General features: G+C 49.8%; 1 protein-coding gene across 1 annotated transcript in view; it reads left to right on the top strand.

The window, feature by feature from the left end:
- The first annotated feature begins 369 nt into the window (after positions 1-369).
- The window catches only part of LMX1B (LIM homeobox transcription factor 1 beta), an 84,540-nt gene continuing 56,928 nt past the window's right edge, over positions 370-27,981 (top strand). The window contains exons 1-2 of the mRNA XM_064393818.1: positions 370-893; positions 1,190-1,376. Of these exons, the coding sequence (XP_064249888.1) occupies positions 755-893; positions 1,190-1,376 (326 nt within the window). The 5' untranslated portion in view covers positions 370-754. The remainder of the gene's footprint in view (positions 894-1,189; positions 1,377-27,981) is intronic.

A 27,981-nucleotide genomic window follows, 5' to 3' on the forward strand; every position in this document is an offset into this window, starting at 1 on the left:
GCGGGGCGCGGAGCGGGGAGCGGAGCGGCCGGGGCCCCGCTCATCCGCCACCCTCGGCAGCCGAGATCGTTCTCCCGCTCCGCGGCCCGCGGGGGCGCGACCCGGGCCCGCGCTGCCCGCGCCGCTCGGCCGCCCCGGGGTGCACGGAGCCGGCCGCCCCGGGCGCCGCCGCGCTTCAGGGGCCGCGGGGGCCCGGCGGGGCCAGGGCACTATTTGACGTCGAGGAGACGGATCACCGCGGCGCAGCGATACGCCGCGCACCAATGGAGTTCAAATGTCAGCAAGTTTGAGGAGGGGTGAGGCGCCGGGGGGTGTGTTCCTCCGCCGCGGCCCCTGCTCTAAACGGCGCGGCTCCTCGGGCCGCCGCACGGCTCAGGGGCTGGGAGCGCCGGGAGCCCCGCGCCCCGCCCGGCCCGCCGCGCCCGCGCTCCGCCCGGCACGGCCCGCCCCGGGAGGGCCCTCCGCGCCAAGCAGGGCGTGGGTCCGGCGCTGCCGGCGAGCAGGTGACACCGCGGCTGCCCGGCGCCGTGTGCGCGGCATGTGCGCGCCCGTGTAGCGGGGCGGCCCCATGGGCGGCGGCGCCGGCTCCTGCCTCTGCCCCCCGTCTCTGGAAGCCCGGGCAGGAAACGCTCCTCATGTCTTCCAGATAAAAATAAAAGCGACTCCTTCCTCCCGGCCGCAGAGTGTCCCCGCGCCCGGCCCGACGCGGGGCTGAGCCGGCCCCGCCGCCCGGCAGCGCCTCTCGCCGCCGCTCATGGACATCGCGACGGGTCCCGAGTCCTTGGAGAGGTGCTTCCCGCGGGGCCCACCGGACTGCGCCAAGATGCTGGACGGCATTAAAATGGAAGACCACCCCCTGCGCTCGGGGCCGGCCACGCTGGGAGTGCTGCTGGGTGAGTTGCCGGTCGCTTCTCGACTACGCCGAAAGCGGTCCCGCGCACCGCTCGGTGCCGGGGCTGCGCTCCGCGGGGCCCGGCCGCTCTGATGCCGACTGCGGCCGGTCAGCCCCGAGCGGTGCGGGGCGCGGGGCCGGCGGCAGCCGTCGAGCTCGGTGTTCCCAACCGGCTGGGCCGGGCGGACCGCGCTGCCCGGGACGGGGACTGGGGAGCGGGGCCGGGTTGTGTCGGGGCCGGGAGCGGGGCCAGGTGGGGCCAGGGCCGGCGCCTGACGCCGCCGTCTGCCGTTGCAGGGTCGGAGTGCCAGCACCAGGCCGTCTGCGAGGGCTGCCAGCGGCCCATCTCGGACCGGTTCCTGATGCGGGTGAACGAGTCCTCCTGGCATGAGGAGTGCCTACAGTGCGCTGCGTGCCAGCAGGCGCTCACCACCAGCTGCTACTTCCGGGACCGCAAGCTCTACTGCAAGCAGGACTACCAACAGTAAGGGCGCGGGGGGCGGCGGGGGTCCCGCCGGGGCGGCCCGGCCCGGCCCGGCCCGGCGCGGCTCGGCCCGGGGCGCGCCGCGGGAGCTGGGCGTGTTCCCGATCGGGCCGCGCCCCGTGCCCGGCGGAGCGGGGCAGCCCGGCACCGGGCTCACGGCTACGGGTGGCGGCACGGCGAGCGGGGACCCCGGCGCAGGCTGCGCGGCGGGCACGAATGGGACCGAAGACACCGGCAGGGCTGCCTCCCGCCCCGGGCCCGCCGCGGGCCGGTACCGTGCGGTGCCGTCGCAGGGGACGGCGATGGGGCGGCCCGGTGCCCGTCCCGCGGCACTCTGGTGCCCGCCGCGAGTCCCGTCCCGCCGCCGCCCGCTGCCGCGGAGCCGCTCGAGAGGCCCGAGGCGCGGCCCGCAGGATGGCCGGTGCCCGGGCCGGTGCCCGGGCCGGTGCCCGGGCCGGGGCTCGGCGGGGCCGAGACCGCTGGAACGGCGTCGGGCGCGGCGGGGCCCGGCCCAGGGACCGGCGCGGCCGGCGCTGAGCTCGGCCACGGCCCGGCCCCGCCGCTGCCCGCGCTCTCTCTTATTCCGGCTTTATCCCCAAATGTCAGGCGCTGTCGGGAGCGGCCCCCGCCGCGCCGCGGCCCCGCGCAGGGACGGAGCCCGGCCCCGCGCCGGGCCGCCCTCCCCTGCAGAAGCCCACTTCATGCTTGTCACCTAAATTGAGGATCCTTTTTGTGCCGGGAGGGGGGCGAACATGGGCATTTCAATCACTAGGACATAATATGGCTCTGCTAGAAGTCTGGCAACAAACAAAGAACAACAACTATTGGTTTGCATCAACTTTTGTCAGGCATTCAGCAGGCATCCAGAAAGGCCTGAAGTGGCTTAGTGGCAACAATGTGCATTTCATAGCTACAGCATGAAAATCCATCTCCATGGAAACGGGTAGTAAATGCTAACATGACATGCTGAGTATAAATATTGTGAGGGTTATAACTCTTGTATAAATGGCCCAGATAAATGTCCCCTGTTTAGGAATTACAACAAAACATGTTATTTCATGCTGCAGCCCTCGCTAGCTCCCAGAGTCCTCCGTAGCCCGGGCGCTGTGCATGGGAATAACTCAGGGCTTGCCCGTGGGCTGCCGCCATCCCGCCCCTGTGGGGCTGCGGCACCCTTGGGGTTTTCTCGTGCCCTGTTCAGGAGCTCGTCCACAGGCTTTGCCTTTCGTTTCTACACAAAACAAACCACCCTGTGGTCGCTGCAGTTGTAGATCGGTGAAACTTCTTTTTCTGTAGGTAGCAACACCTTAGATGTTTTTGTTAATTAGTAAAGAATGTCGAATAGTCTTTAGGTTGCCTAAAAAAGCATTATTTGGCAATGTAAATATTTACATTAATTGAAAATAAATGTACTCTCTTAAGTTCCCGACTTTAGTTTCTGTAAAATAAAGAATTGTACTTAGTGACCTAAAAAGCAAGATCAGAGACTATTGCTTTGTAAAACAAAAATACTTTTCTGACCGAAAACAGAATTGTTACTGCCTCAGAACTTCCCGTATTACCAAGAGTGTCCAATTGTAGAGGGGGAAAATGGGGTAGCCAGGCTGCCGAGCAATAAAAAGATATCAACATGTTGGCCTTTGTTGAATCCCAGCACCTAGTGTGACATGACATGGTGCCCTGCTGTGTGTGCCCCCGAGGACTGACAGCGGCAGCGGCTCACGGCAAGGGGAGGGGAGACACGCTAAATCAGAATTTGTTTTCTCTGAGATTTTATTAGCCCAAAAGAGCAAACATGTGAAACTGTGCTGACACGGATTGCGTGCCCTTTCAGAGCTGGAGAAATGTTCGTTTGTGGTAGCTAGAGGATAAAAATAGCTGTCTGTCCGTGCAAGTGGCCCTGGGCTGTGCAGAGGGGCAGTTTCATCCATCAGCTTGTGGGGAGTGGAGCCGTGAGCGGGCTGCGAGAGGCAGCTACAGCGAGAGGACAGAGCCGGTGCTGGAGCACCGGGATGGGAAAGGCTTGTGTGCTCAGTGGGAATGCCTTGGGCTAGTGAGGTGGAATGGAGCCGGCACGGAGCAAGACAGGGATCAGTAATATCAGATGCTTTTTGTTATCCTGAGTCCTATTTACAAATAACTGGAAAATTTAAAAAAATAAAAAAAAAAAAGGAGAATAAAGTTTACTTAAATATCTCAGTTCCTGAAATTTGCCTTAAATAGATTTTTCTGTACGTAGTAATGTAATTTAAAAGGTCAGATTTCTCCAGAACTCCCAGGACTATAATCAAGTGCTGTGTATATATCTTTGGGAAAATGGTGTCTCATCTTTCTAATGAAAGCAAGCTTCTGATGGGTCAGATATCAGACCTTACACCTTTCCCTGGGTCAGGAATGATTGCTGCCCATCCTTGGACAAGGGCATTTCACGTTAGGGGGAAGGGTGAAAACAGTTTTTCTTTTTCTTTTTGCTTTTTTTTTTTTTTTTAAGAAAAATGTTGGCTGTGGGAAGCTACTTTTGTGCTTGGAATGTTACAGCAAATCCTGGGGGAGGTGGATTAGTAGCCCAAGCCCAGTTTGAAGTAGTCAGAGGTGCCTGATAAATGTAATTTATCACAAAAATATCATCAGTATGTCAGTGGGATAAGCTGGGCATGTATTTTGGTCTCTTTTTAAAGAAAGAATTCGGCTTGCATGAGAACATACTGATGTTTTGAGTTAATGCAAAGTACTTATTTTGCTAAAATTTAGGATTTTGAGGGTCAGGTGCATTTGATGGCAAGGTTTTTAAGAAAAAAAAAAAACCCAGAGCAGTGGCACCAGGGAAGGCTTTCACAAGCCCCAGTCAAGCAGAATCTCTTTGATTTTAATTAGAACTTCGCCAAATTGCTGCACTTTTGGAACCTTACACTGTGGTTTTGTTTTTTTGTTTTTTGGTTTTTTTGGTTTTTTTTCCCAAGAAGTTTTCTTTCTGAGAAATTGAAACCTTCAGAATTAATGGATTTTTGTTTTTTGTTTTTGTTTTTGTTTTTTTTTTTTCAAAAATAGAAGGCTTGTGGTAGTTGTGTTTTGGTTCTTTGCTTAAATTAATTTACTTATTGTATCACTCATAACAATGCTTTCTACTACAAAGCGTTAGTATTTATAAATGATGCATTTATTTTCCATTTGTGTATTTCTTTTTTTTTTTTTTTTTGTGATTGTGCCTTTCTAGTTTGTTTTTCTCTCACTGCCCAGTGTTATATAGCGATTTGCCCTGGTTCTTGCTGATAGTAAAAAAATATATGTTATGAAAAATAACTGTTCCAGGATACGTATTGCATATCTAAGCACTGCATATAATTTATAGAAAGATCTGTATTCCTGGTTAAGTTTTGGAAATAAAGGGTCTAAAAGAGGTTTTTATTCAGGGGACCAGGTAGCAAACACCCACAGTCGCTATGTCATAATTTTTCCTTAATGCATTCTAAGTTTTGCTTAGGGTGAGAAAGAGAAATATTCAGGCTTTTGTTCTTTTTCATGTGTCAGGTATTGTTTTAGCATCACTTTTGGATGCTATTAAGAAGACCCGCCATGTATTTCTGTTCCTCATCCTTGAGTCCTTTCTCGTCGGTGGCTGGCTTGGCTGTGCTGTGCAGTTTTGCAGCACGGAGCAGCACGTCCCTCGCAGGAAGGAAAGGAACCCCCGAAGCCTCGGTGCTGCGGGGAAGCCTTGCCCTCTCCGGATTTTGGGAATGCTTTCACGCGAGCGTAGCACTGAGGCTGATGCTTCTCACTTCAGTTGCGTTTTAGATTCGAAATGCAACAAAAGCTTCCCGTCAGTGAGTGTCCCGGGTTTTGTGGCTGTTGTTTCTCGCGGAGCACGGGCTGTGGAATGCGGTGGGAGCCCGGTGCAGGAGGCACCAGAGCTGCCGGGTTCTGCGGCATGCACAGTGGGCAGTAGCAATCTGCTAACGGCAGGATCTGATGTGTTCCCAGTGTCCCTGTTTTGTTTCTAACGGAGGATCTGTTCGGCTCACGGGTGCAGTCGAGCAGCGCTGTGAGCTCAGCAGAACCGAGCGGATCGGGATCCCTCCAGCTGCCTTCGCCCTGCGCTTCCCTGTGTGCGGGTCACTGGGAAGCAGCACAGAAACCAGGTGAAACTTAGAGACAGGACTAGCCTAAGCACATGCCCAGGACATGGAGTAATGATTAAAGTTATGTCATCCACTAAAAATGCTTTTCCAAGTCACTGGAATACTCTGGCACTTTTTCTGAAAATCCCCCCGGCCTTGTACCACCGGTCTCATCAGCCCCATAAAAAATCCTCTGTACGGTCAGACTTTTGCGGCACCTCGGAGCAGTCCCGGAGCGGGACACGGAGGAAATGGGGCTGTTTTGGAGCCGTGACGTCAGCGGGGTGGCCGTGCTGGGCCGGGCCCGCGGGTCCCCCGGGCCGCCGCGCTCGTCCCGCGGCCGGCACGGCCCGGCCCCGCTCGGCGGCGGCGCTGGCCACGGCCCGGGCTGCGCCGCCTCCGCCGCCGGGGGTCTGGGCAGGAATGGTTCCAGGGTTTGGGGAGACATTTTGGTTTGCTGCTGCAAGCGCTGTAACGCTGGACAAAATAATCGCAATGGAAAGACGCGATTTGCGCTGATCCGTGACAGAAAACGATAGGGAAGGTCTTTGTGCCGTGTAGGCAATATGCAATTAAATTAACAGGAGTATAATTTATAATGCTTTGCTTCTACCCCGAGAGAAAAAAAAAAATCATAGATGTGAAATACATTGAAAAAAAATTTCCCTTTTTATAACAAACAGGAATACTTTGCATTCTGTTTAGAAACTGAGTCTGTTATTTTTTGGTCTAAATTTTGAGGTAGTTCAAAGGCATACATCCGCTTTCCAACTATCAATAATATATCATGACAAAACAGCTGGATTATAACGTCTCTTTTTAAACTAATTATGCTATTAGTGTGTTTCAGTGGTAAATACACACCCCTGTCACTTCCCTCCGTTTTGGAGCAGCCTGTAAAGCCTGGTATCTTCTAAAGTGCTCACTGCTCTGGTGAACCTGAAAGTGGTGGGGGGGGCAGATTTAGCCAGCGGCTGCTTCATTTGGTCAGATATCTGGGCAGAAATATTCGGGAGAAAATGGAGTATGCTTTTCCTAACGCAGCTGTGATTTCTATTTTTATTTTTTTTTAAATTCCAGACAAAATTTGGATTTAGACTGAATCTGCTTTTTCTTGCTGTAGCAGGAATTGATTCAATTTTATTTGATCTCTCTTTCCTCTGGAATGGCGAGTTCAGCAGATAAAGGGATTGGTTAGAGGAGAGCTGAGCCCCTGCGCTCGGTGTGGAGGCCAGGGGGGGCTGCGGGGGCTGTGGGGGCTGCGGGAGATGCGGGAGCTGCGGGAGATGCGGGGGCTGTGGGGGCTCCTGGGGCTGCGGGAGCTCCTGGGGATGCGGGAGCTGCGGGGGCTCCTGAGGATTTGGGAGCTGCGGGAGCTGTGGGGGTTCCTGGGGCTGCGGGAGCTGCGGGAGCTTGCGGCGCTCGAGGAAGGAGTGGGGCCCTCCCGGCTGGAAGGGAGCCGCCGGGGCCGCGGGCACCCCGAGCACCCCCGGGGGGCTCGGCGGGGCCGTTTCGGGGCGGGACAGGGGCTCGGCGGCCGCTCGGGGTGGCTGCCACCGGCCCGGAGCGCAGCCCTCGGCGTGCGGGGCTCCCGGAGCTCGGGACAGTGCGGAGGGCAGATGTGACAGCAACACTTCGGGGCACAATTAGAAAAGGATTTTACACGGCTTGGGCCAGCCTGGACCCAGTTGTGTAAAATGCAGTCAGAGAAAGGCTGTGGATTTCACACCCCAGCAAGATGGGAAAAGGCCTTTTCTGGGTCCTCTGTAGAAGGTGTACAAGGGCAAATGACAGGCTCACAAAAAACGGGAAAATTCTCCTCTTTGCCTACAGTTTCTGTCCCCACAAGGCAGGTCATGTTAATGCTCAAGTGAGGTAAAAAACAAGCAAATAAATAAATAAAAGTGTGAAGTGACTTGATCAGCAATCTCCAGTAAAGGTAAACAAACCAGGTATTGCTCTGGGATGGTTTGGTGTGGTAGGAAGGGGTTTTGGCATGATTTGGGATGATTACATTACTCACAAGGCAAAGATTGACTCATAATGAAATGACATTTCTTGTTCATTGCAGAACATAAAATTTCCACATTTGTTTTGAAACAAAGGACAAGATTAGTTATAAGTAACAATGTGTTGTGAGCCCCAACAGCTGAGGCTGCAGCAGCCAAACAAGGGGACTAGAGGAGTCTCAAGATAAATGGGTACAATGAGGAACAGAATTTTTCTTTTTCCAGGTGAATTGAAATAACTAAATGAAGTGGGCAGGAAGTTTTTATTGAATATCCACCTTGCGGACGGTGTAGTTGTGGTTTGGTATAGCCAAAGCTGTGGATGAAAACTGATCTTTTTGATAAAAAAGTATTAGAATTTATTTAGAAAACAGAGGTGTTTTCTGAGTTATGGTATTTTATAAAATGTAACAGGGAGATAACCTCATTTTGCAGCAGTGAGGCATTAACAGCTCTGTTTACATTTGGGAAAGAGACATCACTTTTCTCCATTAGAAACTAAGTAAAAAAAAAATACATTAACAGCTTCACATCTAACTTAAAATAAATGGTGAAAGTCAAGCTAGACTTCTGAGTCTGAGGGGAGAATGTATAAAAGAGAAAAAAGATGAAAATACTCATAAGGTAAAATGAGCCTGAGTTTTTGTTTGAAATGCAGTGTTAGTGTTTTTAACATGCATGCTAATATAGATCTGCCTTGTCCAGGCAAATTATTCACTGGTTTTAGAAAACTCTTTAAATTCAATACACAATTGAGACACTCAACTTTTTCCTTAAAAAAAAAAAAAAAATTTTTACATATCAACTTACATTTACTTTACATTCCTGGACTTACTTTAGCTAGACCTACAGTTCTTAAGGGCAGCACTGCCTTGCCCTTGCCTTGCTCTTGCCTTACCTGCAGTTTCTCTGGCCGCACCACGAGAGCCCAGCCTGGCTGCTGCAGCCCCGAGCCCAGGGCCAGCCCTGGCCCCGGCCCCAGCAGGGTGGGAGGACGAGGCTCCTGCCCCTGGGCCTCCACAGGCCGCTCTCGAAACTGCCATTTTGCAAAATAGGCTCTGGTTGTTAAAAAGCAAATTGCTGGTGACTGTTTTCTCCTCTTACACGACCCACGTACCCAGATGAGGGTGCAGCCGTGGCCCGCCGTGCGTGAGGCCTGCTCGTGTGCTGAACAGGCCTCACGCACAGAAACACCGTGTGCCGGATGCTGTGCAGCTCTCGTGCAGATTAGTTTGGAGCAAAACCCTTCAAATGAAATATCTGTAGTCACCACAAGTGTCTGCACTCTGAGGAGGGAGCAGGGCTGAGGTCGGCAGGCATGCAGGGTCCGGCTGCAGCGGCGGCCCACCTGTGCCTGGCTCGTCACCTCGCCCTCACCGGCAAAACGGGCTTTTGCCTTTCAAAAACTATTTGCCTGTGGGCAGCGAACAAGCAGACTTTTCTGAGATTGTATTACAGTAAAGGGATTGTTAATAAGACTAATCTCAGTTCGTTATTTTCCTGGGTTTGAAATTTTGCAGCGATCTTCCTCACACACACAGCAGGACTGCTGCATCGCAAATTGATTAAATGCCCTTGTTATCAGCATAAATAAGGTATAGCACATTTCTTCAGGACTCGTTAGGTGTTTGTGCTCTGATTCTCCTGTAACAGGCAAATAGAACACTTGTTATGGAGGTCATTTCTTTGATTCCAAAACATAATATTTTCTTTAATATGCACAAAATTTTCCTCTGCAAACATTGACATGAACTTGTGAACATGCAATTCCTATTGGCTTCAGTGAGAGCCATCCTCGCTCATCAAAGGAGGGAATTTGGCTCTTGATTTTACTGCAATCAGTGTTTTATTTATAATGTACAAGAGTGCACGTGCACTCTCCCAGTAAGAGCTGATGGGATTTATGTGCACATGCTGAGGACCAAATCCTCCTGGTAGCTGTCAGGAAGTTTACTTTCGCATGCTTGTTCCTTGGTGTAACCTGAATCACCATTCACTGATGACAAAAACAAAACAAAACCAAACAAGGAATAATTGTCTACATCAGTTTTGGGTTTTTTGGTTTTGGTTTTTTTTTCTTTGTTTGTTTTTTGCAGTTGGTACTTTCATCATGATAGTATTATGATAGGGAGCAAGCAAGCTTGAATTTGCAGAAGAAACTACGAATATAGTTTTGAAGCATTTTTGGTTACAGCGTGGGGTTTCTCTGATAGAGAGAAGCACCACCACTGCTCTTAGAGCTGGCTCTGGTGCATTCCTCGTGTGTCAGTGAGGGAGCACGTGTGTCGCAGGCTGTGGACAGGGACAGTGGCTCGGGCACAGCTCTGCAGTCCCCAGCAGAGGAGCTCGGAGGAGCTGGGCTCTGCTGGAGCTGGACCCTTGGGGTGGCACCATACCTGCACAGCTCATTACTGAGAAAGGCCAAGTTCTCCCGGAACACTGACCCCAGAACAGGGGTATCTCACCTGGGAGATCCTGGCAGAGTGGCGTGTTGGGGATATGGAGCTGTGGTGGCATGGCTGGCAGCTCACAAGGGTCCAAAGCCATGGGCTGTGCTGGCTGGATGGCAGCTGGCACGGGGGAGCAAGCTGGTGCTCCCTGCCTGGCTGGGCTGGGGCCGTGCAGTTACCTCTGCAGGTCTTCCATCATTTCTGACTTTCCAGAAGAGGAAGAGCTGGTCCTCCCCCTCCTCCACCCCACTGTTAATAATCATCGTTTGCAGAGTAAATATCTGTTCTGTGAATGTCTGTGTGGGTGCAGGCTCGAGTCAGCCCTGCCATCTCCTCGACGCGGCGTGCATGGAGGGTCCGGGGCTGGCAGTGCCTTCCCCAGCAGTGGGGACAGTCCCTGCACAGGGGGCTGGCACTGCCCTCGACAGCCCCTGGGCAGGGTTCTGAGCCAGCAAATCCCTGCTCCCAGCAGTGCCCGTGGAGCCAGCTGCCCTGGCGTGCAGCAGCTTGCAGTGCCGTGCAAGGTCAGCTCACCTGGCAGCCAGTGTCCATGAGGGCTCAGTGCAGCTCTCACTGCAGCTTGGGGGATGTGGCTTTTCACAGGCCTAAGCTCACCCACCCTAAGCACAAGCTGCAGTTTAACATCATGAGTTTTCTTCACAGTTGGATCTTGAAGTGGGCTTCATCTGGAAATAAAAAAAGTTTCCCCTATGGGTTTGACCCTGTGGGGTCAGGTCCCACTCACTCTGGAGTCGATATGGAAAGTGTGGTGGGATCTACAGGAATGTTAGCACCGGCAGTGAGGCTGGTTATTGTTGAGTGTGCAAACAGTGCAAAAATACAAATGGAGTAAAACAATTTGAGGGAAGAAATGGCAGTGTAATCTTGCAGGAATGCGATTTCTGCATGGCATTATTCATCTGAACCTGCCAGGGTCACTGCTTGGAGCTGCAACAAACAAATGATTAAGCTGCTGGGAGCAGAAAGTGTTAATAGCACTGACAGCTCCTTTGGTAATGGAGGAGCAGGCGGATCCTACTACCCGGGATCCCCGCTGCGCCCTGGCTGCTCCTGGCCAGAGCTGCTGTGGAAAAAAGTTCCACGGAGGAGGCAGAGTTTGTGTTTCAGCAGCAGCTTTCCTTCATGTCGTGCGCTGGGGCTGCAGGGGCACGCGTGACCTTTGCGGGGTCGCTGAGCTCCTGTGGGGTGTCCTGAGCTGCAGGGCGCCGGCTCTCCGGGGTGCCCAGCTCCCCCAGCCCCCTCGACCTCCCCTAGCCTGCAGCCCGTGCCGGGGCTGGTTCCCAGCACGGTTTTGTGAGTGTAGAATAAATTAGCCCTAATGGCGCCTGCATTAATTTCATGTGGGAGAATCCCCAGGGATTCCAGAGCAATTACAGGGAGAGCAGTCTTGCCCAGTGCAGCGTCCTTCCCATCCTGCTGCTGTTCCCCACAGAGGGAAGCAGCAGCAGGAGGGGACAGGAGGGCTGGGTGATGCAGTGCTGGCAGCTGCAGCATCCTTCGTGGCAAAGCCAGTGTGGGTGCTCTGTGCTCCCACTGCTCTCCACAGCTGGCCCAGGGCCCTGACGCAGTGCCAGCAGCAGCTCGCTCGGCCGATGTGTCCTGCAGAAAGGCTGGAACACAGGCCCAAGGCCAGGGCACTGTCTTGGCTTCATTCATGTCCCTTGAACACGGGTTGTCCTGAGTAATTGAAGGGTGTCTCATTTGTGGCTTTTTTCTTTAAAAAATCAGCTCTTGCTTTGGCAGGGGTTTGTCTGAGTGTGTAGCGGATACATTCAATTTTGTAATGTTCCGTTTGTTGGATGCCACAACTGAACCTCAGGTTTTTCACCCAACCATCCAAAAGCTAATTGGACATTGTCACTCAGGCAGGAATACACACAAACAAGGGCAATCCACAGCCCCGGACCCCAACAATGTGATTTTCATCACCTTACCAGTCTTTGGAGAGTCTTCATCTTCCATCTGGAAGTACCTTCAACCCTTTCCACCTACAGATCTTGAAACAGCTATAACAGAGAGAAAACCAAAATTACATGGAGTTTATTGCCATTTCAGAAGGAAAAAAGTGTTTGAAAAAGTTTATTCAGGAAGCCAAGGGAAGTTAAGTGGGAGACATTTGCCATTTCATCAGTCTGTTGGTGATAGCCATTCATGTCATAAATGGCTTGTGTCATTTGATGCCAAAAATAACACTATTTTCCTCCCCAAAGGCCTATAGGGTTTTTTTGCAATAAATGTTTATTTGTTAATAATATACTTTAAACAGTCCAGCCTTGACCTCAAGTCTCCAAAAGAATCCATCTTCTCTCTGAAAAATCCTACAAAGTTTGTGTAATTTTTTCTGGGAAGGTGTAATTGATGGCGCAGTGAAGGGCAGTGTGTTTGCTTTAACTACTGCAGCTGCGTGGATTAACTGTTTATAAGGGCCTACTGTGCTTTGAATGGCGACTTGCTTAGATTTCAGGCTTTAGTTGACAGCACTTCCTAATTGTTCCTTGGATTTGCTTAAGTTCAATCAGTAAAAATAAATTTCTGCACTGAGCTCACCCATCGTTCTCCCCTCACTGCTGCTTCAAAACCTTTGAAACACTCATTTGTAGGAGTTTGAGTACATGGATCACCCTGCAGCCTTGCAATGGGGGTGACCAGGATAGGGGCTGAGACGGGCTGAACTTGTTTTATATCTCCTGTTGATTTCAGAAAAAAACGTCAGATGAGTTTGGGTGCCGAGCAAATAACCTGTATGCAAATATTTTTGATAGGCTTTTGGGTGTACTAATGGAAGTCTCTAGAGTCAAACATAGAACTGATAGGTATGAAATGTGATTAAATATTCAAAAATGTAACAAAGGATTTTGTAAATATCTGTAATATAGAAACTTTTGTTTTGGCAGAAAATAGTAAGAGAGAAAATTAAATTATAATATGTTGCACTGTTTTGAAATTGCCCTGCCAAAAGCTTTTGGAGTTGGATTTCTGCTGGCAGAGTGTTTGTGGAATGCCAGTGACATGTGACCAGTACCACAGTAAGGCAACAATTGTCTCTTCACTAAATCATCAACTACCACTGATTTAACCAATGTGAAGTCACATTTTTTAGCTGGTTTTGTTCTGCCATCAGCCACTCTGATCCTTCTCATACAATTTTTCATCTGAACTTTCACTAAACAAGCAAAGTATTAAAGCATTTGTCAGATATTTTTTTGTTAGTCCTTAAATGAAAATGTGGTTTTCTAGAACTCTGGAGGACTTATTTCCTTTGTAATTATCTGAGTTGTGGGAGAGAGTTACACATTTAATTTCTCAAAGCAGTTCAGATCCCAGTGCTAGTTTGTTTTCAGTTCAACAGGCACTTGGATAAAATAAAGAACAGTATGTATAAAATGAATGGAATTCAATTTTTCTTTGAACATTTCACATTTGTGGAGCTAAATCGTTTGGATAACGTGGACACTCAGGTGCTTTGTATAAAGTTTATTTTAGTGGAACTCCATAGCACTAAATGGCACTAGTTGTTTGCTGAGAATATGTTTGTTGTGTATTAATTGTAACAATTATATGATGCTTTAAAAATCTATATTTTGAGAATCAAAGCTTCTGGCTTGGGCTGTGCTCCCACATTTAGTAGCTGGCTAATTTTACTCAATCTCCTCGAGTGCAATTTACAAGGCAAAGTTACACACACAACTGGTTGAAGAGCTGGGCGCCTTCAGGTGCCCAGGCTGTGTGTAGGTGATCACTTACTTCCCAGGGGCATTTTCTGGGGCAGTCTGGGCCACAGTAAGCTGTACTGGCAAGGGTTTGGCTGCTCACAGAGTCACGGATGGGTAAGGCAGGGAGGGACCACAATGGGCCAGCTGGTCCAACCTCCCTGCTCAAGCAGGGTCATCCCACAGCACATGGTACAGGGTGCATCCAGACAGCTCTGGAATATCTTCAGTGAGGGAGACCCCACGCTCTGCCTGGACAATCTGTTCCAGTGTGTGGTCACCCGTGCAGAGAGGAAGTTCTTCTCACGTTCAGGTGGAGCTTCACACCCATTGGCTCCTGCCTGTTGTCCAGGGCAGATTCACGTGTGTAGGCTGCACAGCCACGCAAGAGACCCAGCTGCCGTGGCCAGGGACAGTGGCAGGGTAGCCTCCTCCTCTGCACCAGCCTGCAAGGTCTGTCCTGTCCTGTCCTCCTCTCTCCAAGAAGTGAGTCCTGTGCAGACTTTGTGGGTGTCCCCCAAGCCCTCCTCGGGCCAGGGAGTGCCGTGCTGCCAGGGCTGCTCTGGTCACCCTGGCCTGTGTGGTGCAGGCTGATCCTGAGCTGCTCCTGGCCGAGCTCTCAGTGCAGCATGGGGGGCCCAGAAGCTGCGGGGGGCACACGGGGGTGCTGACACCAACGCTCCCTGACCTGTCCCTCCTGGTTCCTGAAGTTTCTCCTGATTCATTCTCAGGTGATTCATGCTCTCAGCATCAGCTGCCTGTTTGTGAAACTGAAAAGAAGCAATCTGAAAGTGAAACAGTCACATTACTGAGGCTAATATGGATTTGCTCCCGTAAGAGGATGTTGAAAGTCCCTTTGTTGTGCAGAGACTGAGCTTTACCATGTTTTATTCTTTTTGTCAGCTTTCTTTGGTATTAAATCAAGTGACAAAACATTTAACTTTATCCCTGTGCATGAGCACTTGTGCTAATTAATTCAGTAACTCTTTTGACCTTCCCTTTAAACCATCACAAGTGGTGCTGTTCCTGCCCAGACACCGCCATCCCTCAGCACCCTTGGTTGTTCATGTATTTGAAGCGTGGCTGTGGTGGGGATGGCTGGCATCCGTATGCTGTTATATTCTTGTAATAGCAAACATTAAGAAAGTTAAATGGACAAATGAGTAAGAGAAAAAGTAGAAAAGCCAAGGAGCAATTAAATGTAACGTTTCATCATGAAAAGGATTTTGCTGGTTTATCTTCTAATAAGATTATGTCACCGACACAAGTACCTAGGAGCCTGTGATTGACAGCCTCCTGTACTTTTATCAGGCAGTGTGACACTAAACCTCGGGGCCTTTTGTCCGATAGAGTGAGCTCACGGAAACTCTCCGTCCTAATCCCCTTATTCATGTCAGGCACAGAAAAGGAGTTCTGATCAGATGGCATCTTACAACAGTGTCACCTCCACCCCCTTGGTGCTGGAAGGACATGGGACATGGGCCGCTTTGTTCGCGGCTGTGCCGCGCTCCTGGCCCGGCGCTGGCGTGTCCTGCCCAGCTCTGCCCTGCACCCTGCACACGCTGCTGCCAGGGGAGCTGTGTCTGCAGGGCAGGAGATCCCAGAGAGACGGGAGGGTGATTTACAGGCTATCTGATTTTGTTTATATTCTGGTTTTATTTCTCTGAAGAACATAAGACCTTTAAAGGAAGTACTTCCTTTTGTGTTGTAAGATCGTGTAGTGAATTGTCTCACTGAGCTTTTTCAAACTTTGCACCCAGGCAAAGAGTAAGTGGAACTAAACCCCCTATCTTTTCAGAAGCACAGGATCAATGTTGTAGAAGTCAGCAATCGATCCCAGTGCTGGTATTATAAGTTTCATAGCTCCAGCTCTTTCTTAGTTGTAGGAATTCCTTTGTGCGTATCCCTGCGGTAACCTATTGCAAATAGCGGTTCCCTGTGGTGCTTTATTTACTTGTCCAACTGTTTGGAAGTCTGTTAGTCTAAAGATCAGATGCTCTGAAACAAATCTTATTACCTTAACCAGCTCTGCAAATTCTTCTTTCTCCATTTTTATTGACTTCTTTTCAGCTAGAACTAATACATGTGCAGCAGGTGGGCAAGTACATCTTTCAAAGTTTAGCCCCTCAGATTTAACATGAGAAACTATAAATCTTTTTGTTTTCCTTGGAAAATGTGGGAAACCACAGGTATTTGAAGAGTTGCCTCCTCAGTGGATTTGTGAAGTTTATACTGGTTGCTGTAATTCTTGAAAGAGAAGTCTGGGAAATTTTGAAAGAATGCTTCATTCTGGGGCATAGTCCAATTAATTACTTCTTTCCTTGCATGAAGTACTTTTTCAAGCTGTAATCAAAAGCAATGGAATGGGAAAGTTTTAAGAAATTTTTCTTTTCATCCAGCCTGGCACCACTGGCAGAGAAACTACATCAAACTTCCTCCAACTCATCTGCTACAAGCTGGTGCTGTCAGCAGTACTCACCAGTCCTCATTTGAGAAGGCGTGTCCAGCTCCTCTGTATTTTTCATCTCTATGCACATTTTAAAAGTAATTTTAGATGTAAGAAGTCAGTGCTAATTAAATGTTTTAAGAAATCATCCTTTAGGAATTCCCCTTTCTCCTCCCTGTCCCCCGCCCCGGCTCCTGGCGACCTCGTGCTCCCCGGTGGGTGCTCACATCCCATCCCGGGCAGATGCTTCCTCTCCTGTGGCACTTTGCTCCAGCAGATATCAAAGTCCTTTGCAGAGCGACCTGCTGGGGTTCCTGCAGGCTGGGCCCCGTCCCAGGCACTCTTATCCCTGTGACACACAATTTCTTCCCGTGTCTCCTTAGGACCAGGCTGCCCCAGGAGCGTTCCCATGTCTGGGGTGCGCGGAGCATTCGCTGCTGCTTTGCCTCAGTTTGTTTTTCCACTGTAAGCACCAGCAGCTGCCAATGTGAAGTGTGAAAGGGAGCACACACAGAATCTTATTTTTAAAAAGCAGCACACGAAGGAACCTGCAAGGCTGCGGCTTTCCTGCAGCAGAGCGTGTTTGCTTTGAACAGCCAGCTCTGCTGGGATCTTGGGAGTGCAATCTGGTGTCAGTTTGCTGTGGCCCCCGCAGCACGGACAGGGCTGGAGGTGCTCTGCTGAACAGAGCCTTATGTGCCCTGGAAATCTGCGAGGCTGGTACACTCCCTAAATGTCTGTAAACCTCTCAGGTCAGTTAACTGATAGGTGAATTGAGCAGACTGTGTGATGTCAGGGTGAGCTTGGGGAGAAGGTTCAGTAAAACCCTAAGGGGAATCAAAACATTGGCAGAAGCCTTACTGAAACCCCAGAGTGTTTAGCATATATGAAGTGTTAAATGCAAGCAGAAGTGATGTGGCATGAAGCTGTGTGTATGTCAGAGAAGGGGGCTTCAGAAAGCATCTGAGATCCTGTTAGTATCCCAGGTTTGAACTTGAGGGCTGTTTTACCCTCAGAGCTCTGTGGTGCCACTTTGGGGTGTGCTGTCCTAACACTGAACACATTTGTTGCAGAAAGGTGTAGGAAACAAAAGCATGTTCTGCATCTTCCAGAGGGAACCAAGCCTCACTGTGTGCCCTGACACTACACAGAACAGCTCTTCTTGCTTTCCTTGACGTGTCCTGTCCTTCTCTGAGCAAGAGGATCAGTAAACAGGGAAAAACCATCCACCCACAGTGAGTTTGCACTGGTGTTCCTGCATTATCAGTACTTGATGCTACAGCATTCTCATTGAAAGAAAAATAACGTTTGTTTGGACCGAAAAAAAAAAAAAACAAAAACCCAACAAAAAACCCCCTTTGGGGATTGAATTTCAGAGACTCCCTGCCTTACTCTCAGCCCCCTCTGAAGGCTGAAATGATTTGTGAGCCAGGTCCTGTGACCCAGGGAGGCATCAAGCAGCAGAGAAGGGAAACATTTGGAGTTCAGAGGGACAGTGGGTCTTGATGACCAGTGTAAGACAATGCAGATGTTTCAGATCATGAGGTCTCTTAGGATGATGAGAAAATGCCCCTAACAGCCTCTGGACTGGGATCTTCTATTTTTCCTTGGTATAATGTGATCACATCTCACAGGATTACATTTTTAGGGGTCTGTAATGGAAGAATCTTGGTGCTTTTTGCATTAGGTAATTCTAAAGAGCAGGGTGGGATTTTAATTTCCCTCCGGGAAGCGAGTTACTGCTCTGCCCCATGGGTGGTGGCAGGGGCACCCAGAGCAGCGGTGCTGGGGCTGGGTTGTGCGTGCTGCCAGCCCTGACAGTGGCCCAGGGAGGGCTGGCTGTCTGAGAGGAGGTGAGCCAGAAGAGCAAGAGGCTGTCCCATTGTCTTCCCTGATAGAGATTTCCTGCAAGGAGGGCAGGTTCTGGAACAAGGAAAGCAAAATACTGATGGAGGAGGAGAAGGAGGAGATTCATGATCCTGACTCAGCAGTAGGGCTGCTAAACATCTAGGCACTGACCACTGGCCATGTTGGCTCTGTCCATTTCCAGCCTGCTGATTTTGGTGCTCCTGCCCTTGGGAGGAGTGGAGAAGAAGCAGTGAGGCAGCACCCACCCTGTGGCAGGAGCTCTGGGACCAGGGATTTGAGCCTGCACTGCACCCAGGGCAAAGCATCCTTCAGCATCACTGCTGTGCCAAGGAGGCGTGTGAGTCTGACACCCAGGTTTGTGAAAAGGCCAGAATTATGTACTGAACACGTGTTCAAGCACCAGGAGAGCAGCATAGGCTGTGGAGCCTGATTCTGGTCTGATGCTTAATAGGTGAGAAACAGCAGCCACCAGTCCTGCTGTGCCTGGGTGTGTGCTAGAGTCTCTCTGGTCAGAGACCACGTCCAGACCCAAGCTCCATGCAGGGCTTAGGTACCAGGGCCCCCATGGGGCTTGAGGATGGCTTTATTCCCAGGCAGGATCACAGTGAGATGCCCTGAGCACCAAGGTAGGCATGGGTGCAAGCACCTCACGCTCTCACCAGTCAGTCCCAGCACAGCGGGAAGTGACAGTGGGCACCTTTTGCTGGTTCCATGGAGGAAAGCCCCATCCCGTGCTGCAGCACCAAATCTCAAAATACATCTGCAGTGAGAAAATAGGATACAGAATTTAAAATACTGGGTGTTTGGTTGGTTGTTTAAAAAAAAAAAATAGCCAACTGCCTGTTGGCTGGGGGAGTGCAGAGGCTCTTCAAGGTCCTCCTGGCATTTGCCTTGCTGGGAGGAGAGTGTGCCCTGCACCCAGGGCAAGAGGGGATGGTGGAGGGGACGGTGAAGTCAGCAGGGCTGTGGGGCCCCTGAGCCTGCCCAGCCCCTCAGCAGGCAGGGCTGGGCAGCAGCAGCAGCTTTGCAGCTTGGCACTGCTGCGAAGGCAACTCTGGCTGGAACAGCTCCAGTGGACACTGCCAAGCTGGAGCCTGGCAGAAGAGTGAGAATTTCCTAACTGTGACAAATGCCTGCCTGAAAAAAATGTGTGTTTATTTATCAGTGGTGCGTTCAATTAGCCTGAGCTTTGGGAAAGCTGTCTCATTGCTCCAGCAGTCTCCCCTGCCATTGGAACCTCCTCTGCTGAGGAAAAGACTCAATAATGTTTTGCTTTAAAAAAATTTAGGAACTGCTTATTTCTAGTGCTCCCCTTTGCAGCCCAGCTTTGCCTTCTGATGCTAACTGGAATGGGAGCATGCCTTCTTGGTTGTGTTTGCTATCGAGAGACAAGTTTTTTGGGCCTTTTGTATCTGATGGTAAGTTACTGTTTTCTTACTGGCTATAGCTAAAAGATGAAACCAGAACTTCATCCCCAGAGAAATTCTGTCACAGGGGGTTTGATTAAAAAGACATGTCCATTGTCTGTGATTGTGCTAAAATTTACTTTGTGATTTTGAAGAGGTGGCTGCCACCTCAGTGTGGCTCCCCAGTGGTGGGACAGACACAGTTTTGCCTTTTGACTTTGGCATTCAGCGCTGGGCTTTCGATGGAATCCGAGCGTGGCCTTTATTGTCATTATGGTTGAAGGAGCGTTGTTACAGGCATAACTGGAGTTTTGTAAGCATATGCTGGAACATGCACTTAAGATATTAAAAAGAGGTTTTCAATAACAATCGTGTTTAGAAACAAATGGCCTTGGTTTTCCATTTCTGGGCTGTTCTGTGTGAAGCCAAATGATCACTGTTCCAGGGATGCAATCTGCTGCATTGACTTTGGGGTTTCAGGCACAAAAGAAGCAAGCTGCCTACTTTAAAATGGTGCTGAGCTAGCAACAATGCTTCTGCCTCCAAAACAGCTCCACAAAGTACCATCTCTGGTAATCAGCTGATTTTTTTAGGTCATATGTAAATGAAGAACACATCTGCTTTCCATATGTCTCACATACATAGCGTACATATGTTTTTGGATGTATTATCTTAATCATATTTATTGGCCAAAGCAAAAAAAAAAAAAATTTAAAAATATTTTTGGATTCATAATATTATAAAATCAACAACTATAAAGCAAATGAGTCATGTACTGCACTGCAGTTACAGTGTACAATTGCAACAAGTATTTAAGGGCTGTATTTCTTCGCTGGATCAAAATCTACAGGCAACTTTACTATCTCTCCTGTATTTTTGTCTAACAGAGATCTAAAGAAAAATTAATTACACTTCTCTGACTGATTGTTATTCTGCTGAAGTATGGTTCTAATCCTTATTAACATTCTCTAAAGTCATGCATGAAATATTACTTTTGCACCACACTCTGTGGCATATGTTTTCTCTTTCCAGTGTATTTTTCAAACTATCTTCAACCCTCACTGCTGTTCATTATTTTAAGATAGGTTTAAAGTTTGCCACAGTCTCAAAACTGATCCAGTACAGAGCATTGCAAGGAAAAAAAATGACACATCATTCTGCTCATGAACACAAATTGCTTCTGATTATTTAGCTTTGAATGTTCCCCTCATACTGTTTTTATTAAAAGCCCCAGTATATTTATTCTTGATAGTGTCTTCAATTAAGTTAAAAAGAGTCCCTTTTCTATAGCAGTATGTAAAGAAAATAGTTGTTACAACCGCAAAATTACCGAAAAAACCTGGTTCTAGTAAAGTACTACTTCAGTTCAACAACCACAGCACGAAGTTTGCTGTTTTCTTGTAAACTTTCCAGCCATTAGATAAACAGTGTCTGTGTCTTCACACAGAGCTGCACCCTCACATTGTTTGAGGACAGTCGTTTTCCTGCAGGTCTCTGCAAAATATAAGGTCTATTAATCCATTTATCAGTATTGGAAAATTTGTCTATTTGGGTATAGAGGGACTTTTCATCCAGTGGTGAGTAGGTCTCTGCTCTAGGAACAGTTTGTGTAAGAAATTGCTGAGGAGCCGGGCAGAGCACTCCAGTTCTGCTCATTGCCTCCCAAGTGCCATTAATTTGAGCTGTGACAAGGAAGGAAAGTTGTTACAAGTGGGATCCTGTGACTTCTGCACACATTGCACACAGCCAGGAATGTTTTCCTTTTCCTCTTATAAAATAGTGATTTAGGAAAATGGGCGAAGTTTTGCAGTTTCTGTAGCTTCTGCTCTGTTTGCTTGACAATAACTAATTTTTTTTGAAAACACTGTCTTTTGGTGCTGTGATGTCACAGCTTAATATTGTGCAAAGGTGTAACTGGACCAAACATGTCAGGAACATGTCAGTAACTTTCCATAAATTATTCAGTCTCTTTGGGAAAACCCCTAATTATGTGTTAACTCATTTTCTACTTCAGAGAAGTTTCGTCTTGAACTTCAGAGTCCAATTGCTGGGAAGAATTTATTTACTTATCTATTTATTCAATTTTAAAAAATGGGGGGTTTACTATATTTCTGCTTAAAATTCTTTGTGTGTGAGCTCTGACAGAGAGCTGCAGAGATCTGGCAGAAATAGGATGCCAGAAATCAAAGAGCAGAGTGGCTTTAAACTGGTTTACAAACAGCCCTGGGAGCACAGGATGCAGAGGTCCCTGCCGAGCCGCTCTCCGTCCTGGCTCAGCGACTGCCACACATCCCCGAGCGGATCCTCGCCCTGCTCCAGGCAATAAAGCTGTTTGTGCTTTGAAGGCCATGGGCTACGGGGGAGAGGGCTGTTTGAAACATGTCACTTTGAACTGTGTTGGAGGGTCCCAGGGAGCTGGCCACCTCCATCCCTCGGAGGTCTGGTTCCAGTCTGCGAGCCCTGGAGCCAGCCCCATCGTCTGCTCAGGTGGCCCCACTGTGAGATGTCAGGCTGATAAGTGAAAGTAGAGACTTTCGAGAGAAGATCAAGAGTTTAGTGCTTGCACTGCATCCCTCTCTATGTGTAAGAGTTCAATATGGCAACAAAAGGGGTTTCCTGCCTGCAGACAGATGCTGCCTTTTCAAAACGTTGCTTTACATTTGAAGCCTCAGCATATGCTGTAATAAAGGCCATCCTGAAACTTCAATGGGTTGCATCATGAGGAAATTCAGAGAGGAAGGAGCTTTAGGTGGAGCTGTGGAATCTTTTATGAATTAATCCTCCGTGAAAAAAATGGGACTATCAAGTTGGGGTCAGTCACGGCTCAGGATCAGTGCTGCCTTGTGTTTTAGTCTGCTAGCATTCCTGACAAGATGACTGGGAAGGGAACAGGAGCTGGAATGCTGCTGAAACACCCAAATTGTGGTGCTGCAGAGGGGAAAAATAAAAAAGGGAATGTTGATGCTGTGTTCCCTGCCCAAAGGGTACACTGTCCTGTTGGCTGATCCACAGAACCTAGGCAGGCACAGGATGAAGCTGCATTTAGCCAGTTGCTGGACCAAGAGGTGGGGACTAATTGAATCTCCCCTTGGAGTGAATCTGCCTGTATCCTCTGTGTCACTGAGGATCGGCAGGCAGACGTGAGGACTTGGCTGTTCTGTGTCACCTTGGGTACAGTTTTCTCTCTTTTTCTTACCATCTCTGTTCCTCCAGACAAGTCACAGACTTGCACCACAAGGAAGCAAGTGGCCAGAGGCAGGGGCATGATCCTGACTCCCCTGCTGAGGAATGTTAGGGCAGCACTCCCTGTGTCCTGTGAGTGGGGAACAGGGAAAACATTTCCCTTGGCTTTTTATTTTGAAGCAGTTGTTTTCAATATGCTTTTGCCTCCTGTTTCTGAAGTGGGCTGGCCATTAAGCTTTACTTGTACACGTGTTTATAAAAAGCAAAACAAATAAACTATTTTTTATTCTTCAAAATTAATCTCACAATGTGCATTTAGTAATGCTGGAATAGTTGGGAATAGAGGTTGTCAAAAGCATCACATGGATGCAGCGTGTGGTGGTTTATGGTGGATAATGACCAGAGCACAAACACTAGGGTTAGAACATGGAAAATGTGCAAAAGAGAGACAGAGTAATTGTGGTGAGGAACACAGTTCATTTTCGGCAATTTGCTCAGTGACAATGCTGAGTGGAAGAAAGGCTGTAAATTCCTGTTGGGTTTGGGACTGACAGTAGGGAGCAGTGCTAAGCTGGCTGCCAGTGAGAGTCACGTGGGCTGGAATGGATTCTTGCTTTAAAATGTAAGGATTTCTAAAAAAAATATTTTGTGCCAGGAATTTGAATTCAGATTGTGTTATGGTGGGCTTTTTAGAGGTTGGATTTGTATTTTCCCATTTTTACATATAAATTTTTGTCTGGCAGTAGTGTATATCTAGAATACTTTGATGCAGAGCAAACCTAGTGCAAAGGTTTTGCAACTCCATCTAGCTCAGATCTTCCAGAGCAGGGCTGTCAGATGAGTCTGAACTCTCAAACCCCCAGTAAAGGTGCTGTTATTAAGTATAAATATAGAGTAGCTTTAATAGCTATAATTAAGATGTGTTATAGTTTTAAATTAATAGAAACGGGTTTTGGTGGCGGTGAGCAGTTTGGCCCACATCAGCACTGATCCAAAGATGTCAGGTTGGTTCCAGAGGCAGCGTGCTCTGGGCACAGGTGTGCTGGGCCGGGCACATGCCCTGCGCCAGCCTGCAGAGCTCGGGGACAGGGATAGGGGACGGGGATAGGGGACAGGGATAGGGGATAGGGGACAGGGCTTGGGGAGAGGGCTTGGGGACAGGGATATGGGACAGGGCTTGGGGACAGGGCTCGGGGACAGGGATAGGGGATAGGGGACAGGGCTTGGGGAGAGGGCTTGGGGACAGGGCTCAGGGACAGGGCTTGGGGAATGGGACAGGGGAGAGGGCTTGGGGACAGGGATAGGGGACAGGGCTTGGGAACAGGGTTAGGGAACAGGGCTCAGGGGACAGGGCTCAGGACAGGGCTCGGGGATAGGGATAGGGGACAGGAATAGGGGACAGGGCTTGAGGACACGGAAAGGGGACAGGGCTCGGGGACAGGGCTCAGAGACAGCGCTTGGGGACAGGGCTCAGGGCCAGCACTCAGGGCCAGGGCTCAGGACAGGGCTCGGGGCCAGCACTCCGGGACAGGCCCCGGGACGGGGACGAGGGCAGCCCCGGCGGTGCCGCGGTGCCGCCGCCCCGGAGCAGCTGGCCCGCTCCCAGCTGAGGGCTCGCCAAGCGGAGCCGCTGCTGCGCCCGGGCCCGCGGGGCTCGACGCCGCGGTAGGCATGCAGGAGCTCACCGCGCACGCTGACAAGATCAGGTTTCGCACAAAATGCAGCGGCAGCCAAAACCTTCTCTTGAAGCACTGCCGGAGGAGGAGCCGGTGGTGCACCCCCTCTCCTCTGCTCTGCTCCTTCCTGCAGATCCCTGCTCCACGGAGAGCCCGGGCACGGCCCTGGGCAGCCCTGGCAGCCTTGGGCACAGGAGTGTCCTCGCTGCTGTGCCCCCCATCCCACCGGCCCCCGACCCTCACCCGCTGACTCATCCGTGTGCTGGAGGGTGAGGATGGGACCTGTCACCCCCCAGCTCACAGGTGAGGAGGGACCTGTCACCCCCCAGCTCACAGGTGAGGAGGGACCTGTCACCCCCCAGCTCACAGGTGAGGAGGGACCTGTCACCCCCCAGCTCACAGGTGAGGATGTTCTCCAGGCTGGTGAAAGGTGTGCACCCCTCAAGGGCAGGGGAGAGCTAATGTCTCCCACATCCTTAAGCCACAAACGTGCAGCCCACAAATGCCATTTTTGCTGGCCACAGGTGAAGGCCACTCCATAGGACCAGGCAATTGAGCCCCAATTGCTCCTTGCAGTGTTGTAGGATAACAAACATTAATGTGTGTCCCACGAAGGAGGAATGAGCAGCCCCTTGGCATGCTCTCAGGTCTGTGTGGAACTGTCCACACGTGGTGTGAAGGTGCCATCCCCCTGGCAGGGGAAGGGCTGTGTGCTGCCCGTTGTGGGCTGGCACAGATGCCCACAGTGGAAGCAGAGCAGGAATGCAGTGTAAAGTTCTTCCTAAAGGCTGAGGGTGCGTGGGGTGAGGAGACAATTCAACAGGCTGGCCTGGTGCCAGCTGGGGGTGACTCTCCTCCTCGATTAGCACTGGCACCAGGACTGCTCCCACACACAAGCTGATGGGAGGTTGGTGCTGCTGCTGCTTCAGTCCTGGGGGAAATAACTGGTGTGCACGTGTGAGCCTGCCAGGCTGATGCCTGCATGATACTGAGCCGGATTCCTGAAGCTTCTTCAGGACAGGTTGAGTGTCAAACAGCCTCTGTCAGCATTTCCCAAGCTGTTGTACCCCCTGTCCCACTTCCAGATAAACTTGACTCTTACACCCCCACATTTCTCAGCCTGGGCACAGTGCCGTGCTGACATGGCTGTTCCAGCTCCAGGAGTGAATCCAAAGCCCCCAAGCATTCCCAAATCCTGTCAAGAAGGAGTACCCACATTTGGAAAGTATTGGCATGTGTGGAAAATACTGGTTCTGTGGTCTGGAGAGCTCCTGGAAGTTGTAATTCTTGCTGATGTGCACCAGCACTGCTGGCAGCCTGTTGGAGAGGTGCTCCTGAGGTGAGCAGGGGGATAGCCAAGAGGCTGCTTGTCTGAGCCTTGTGCTGGTGCCCAGGTGTCCAGAGTGGACAGGACCCTGGCTGTGGACACAGGGCCTACACTGGGTCGGCCATATCCATGCATCCCCACGGTCCAGCCCATGCACCCATTTTCACCGAGCCCCATTACACCTGTGGACAGCTTTGTGTCCCCAGCTCCTGCTCCAGCAGTCCCTGCTGCAGTGGCTGAGTCTCAGGGCACATGGAGTTCAAAGGCACATAGTCCTCTCACCTTCCTGATGTTAGCAGGTAAATGTCTCAGTGTTTGGAATCTCCAGACCCAAACATTATCTCACTGTGTGTCAGCACTGTGACTGCTGTCTGTCATATGCTGCTTACTCTGTCCTTCCCATGAGGACAGGCAGGGTTGCTCTGTGTCTCTTTTGATGAGGTCCTCAGACTGTCAGCTGCACATTCAAGAGGCAAGGTTGGAAAAAGGTAGATAATAAGAAAAAGAGCAGTGTGTTTGTCCTTTTCCCTACAGAAGGTCATGACCTGAGAGTTCACTGAGAAAATGCTTTCTTCTCTCTCGTTCATTGGCATCATCACTACCTTATTCACTTATGACATGACCTGGCTACTGATTGTTTATAAATTGGCAACACGTGGGCACAGACTTCCTCTGGACACAACCTACACAAAGCTTCAACTTTAGTTACCTCTTTTTTTCCAGGCCATCAGCTATATTGCACATACCAAGGCAATGAATGTACCATGTACAGAAAGCGTCAGGGATGGAGCTGATCTTTGCAGGGACTTTAAACAAGGGATCCAGCAGAGTATCATGAGTGCATCTTAGAACCATCCTAGGGACAAACACCATTCTATTACTCATCCCTGAGCCTCTCCTTCCAAGAGGCACAGTTGAGGGCAGTAGCTCCATGTTACTGGCTTCACCTGCTGTGAATTTCCCCAGAAGTTTGAAAGTGGCAGCTCCACCCTGGCTGTTTCCTGGGGGCTGGGCTGGGCTGCAGGTCTGGACTGGCTGCAGGCACAAGGGTGGTGCTGCTCTTCAGGGCACCCTGAGTTTCTGGGCAGATAAATGTGCTGAAGTCTAAGAGTGCACAGAAGTTACTTATGTGATCCCGTTGCAAGTGTTTCTTAGGGCGTGTGGGCTTGCAGCTGTTTGACTGCTGTGGTACCCAGGGGGAACATCTGGCCAGACAGCACCAGGCACAGAGTGCCCTCCTTGCTGCTGCATGGACCAAGGTCAGCTCAGCACCAGGAGCAGGACCACAGGAGGAGAAGAGCTGTGGGAAAAGGCTGAACTTCAGGCTGGTGTGTGGTGAAACCTCCCAGGAGAATGAGTTGTGGCATTTTGCTGCTGCTGCAGACAAGGTACCTGTGAATTTCTTGGTGAATCCTTTAGTCTCTGGTGGTCTGTAAATAAGCATAAAATGCGTGTTAGTTTTGGCTTAGGTTTCTATTCTCAGATGAATGAATTTGAATGAACTTGTCTTATCTGTGGAATCTCACTTGGAACTGATGTTTGCAGAGAAGATAAATGTGCTGCTGCCTGCCTGCTTGTCCTGACTTAATCTGTGATGCACCAAACAGTGTCCTGGGGGAATTAGGAAGGCTGGAAGCAAGCTTGGGATGTCAGGCTGCCAAAATCTAGTGCTGTGACCTGTATCTGTTTCTCTGTCAATGATAAGGCTGTGGATTGCGTGTTAGCAGCAGAGCATCATGGTTGCAATGTTTTCCAAAGTGGTTTTTGGAGGGCAGCGTTAGACACCGGTGTTCCTGTTATAACAGCATCCTAATGAAAATACTTACTGGATTAAATTCATTTCCCATTTGCACAGGGCAGGCCAGCATACCTGTCCAGTACATCACATACCAGGCTCATCTGCCCTTGGATGGAAATGTTTTTAGAAAACGTTAAACCAGCTTCAGGGTAACTGGACTGTTTTACCAACTCCTTACTTAAATTTTTGCTACCAAGCCCTTGTGAAAATCCTAAGTGAGAGCATGCTGTATGCTGCAAATGTAATTTGTGTAAGTTACATTTTTAAGTTGTAAACCACAAAAAAACCCAAACTGTTGAAACTGTTTATAATAGGAGTCCTTAATGATTGATCCAAACTTGCATTCAATGTCCTTAAAGATGCAAAATGAGCAATATGGTCTCAAATTTTCATTTTCATATAAATGAAGTGTTTTACCAGAGAATTGTTTAAGCATCTTTTAGTTCAAGGATTCATTCAAGGTGGAAATAAAAAGAACTGAAAATGACTAAGGGGTGAGCAATGAGCAGTCCCCATAGGCCAAATCTCAGTAGGAGAAAACACTTAAAGTTTCTTTAGTGCTGGCAGGTTCAAAAGTCAGGGCTGGTTTCAATTA

This window comes from Passer domesticus, chromosome 18 (genome assembly GCF_036417665.1).
Source record: "Passer domesticus isolate bPasDom1 chromosome 18, bPasDom1.hap1, whole genome shotgun sequence".
NCBI lineage: Eukaryota > Metazoa > Chordata > Aves > Passeriformes > Passeridae > Passer > Passer domesticus.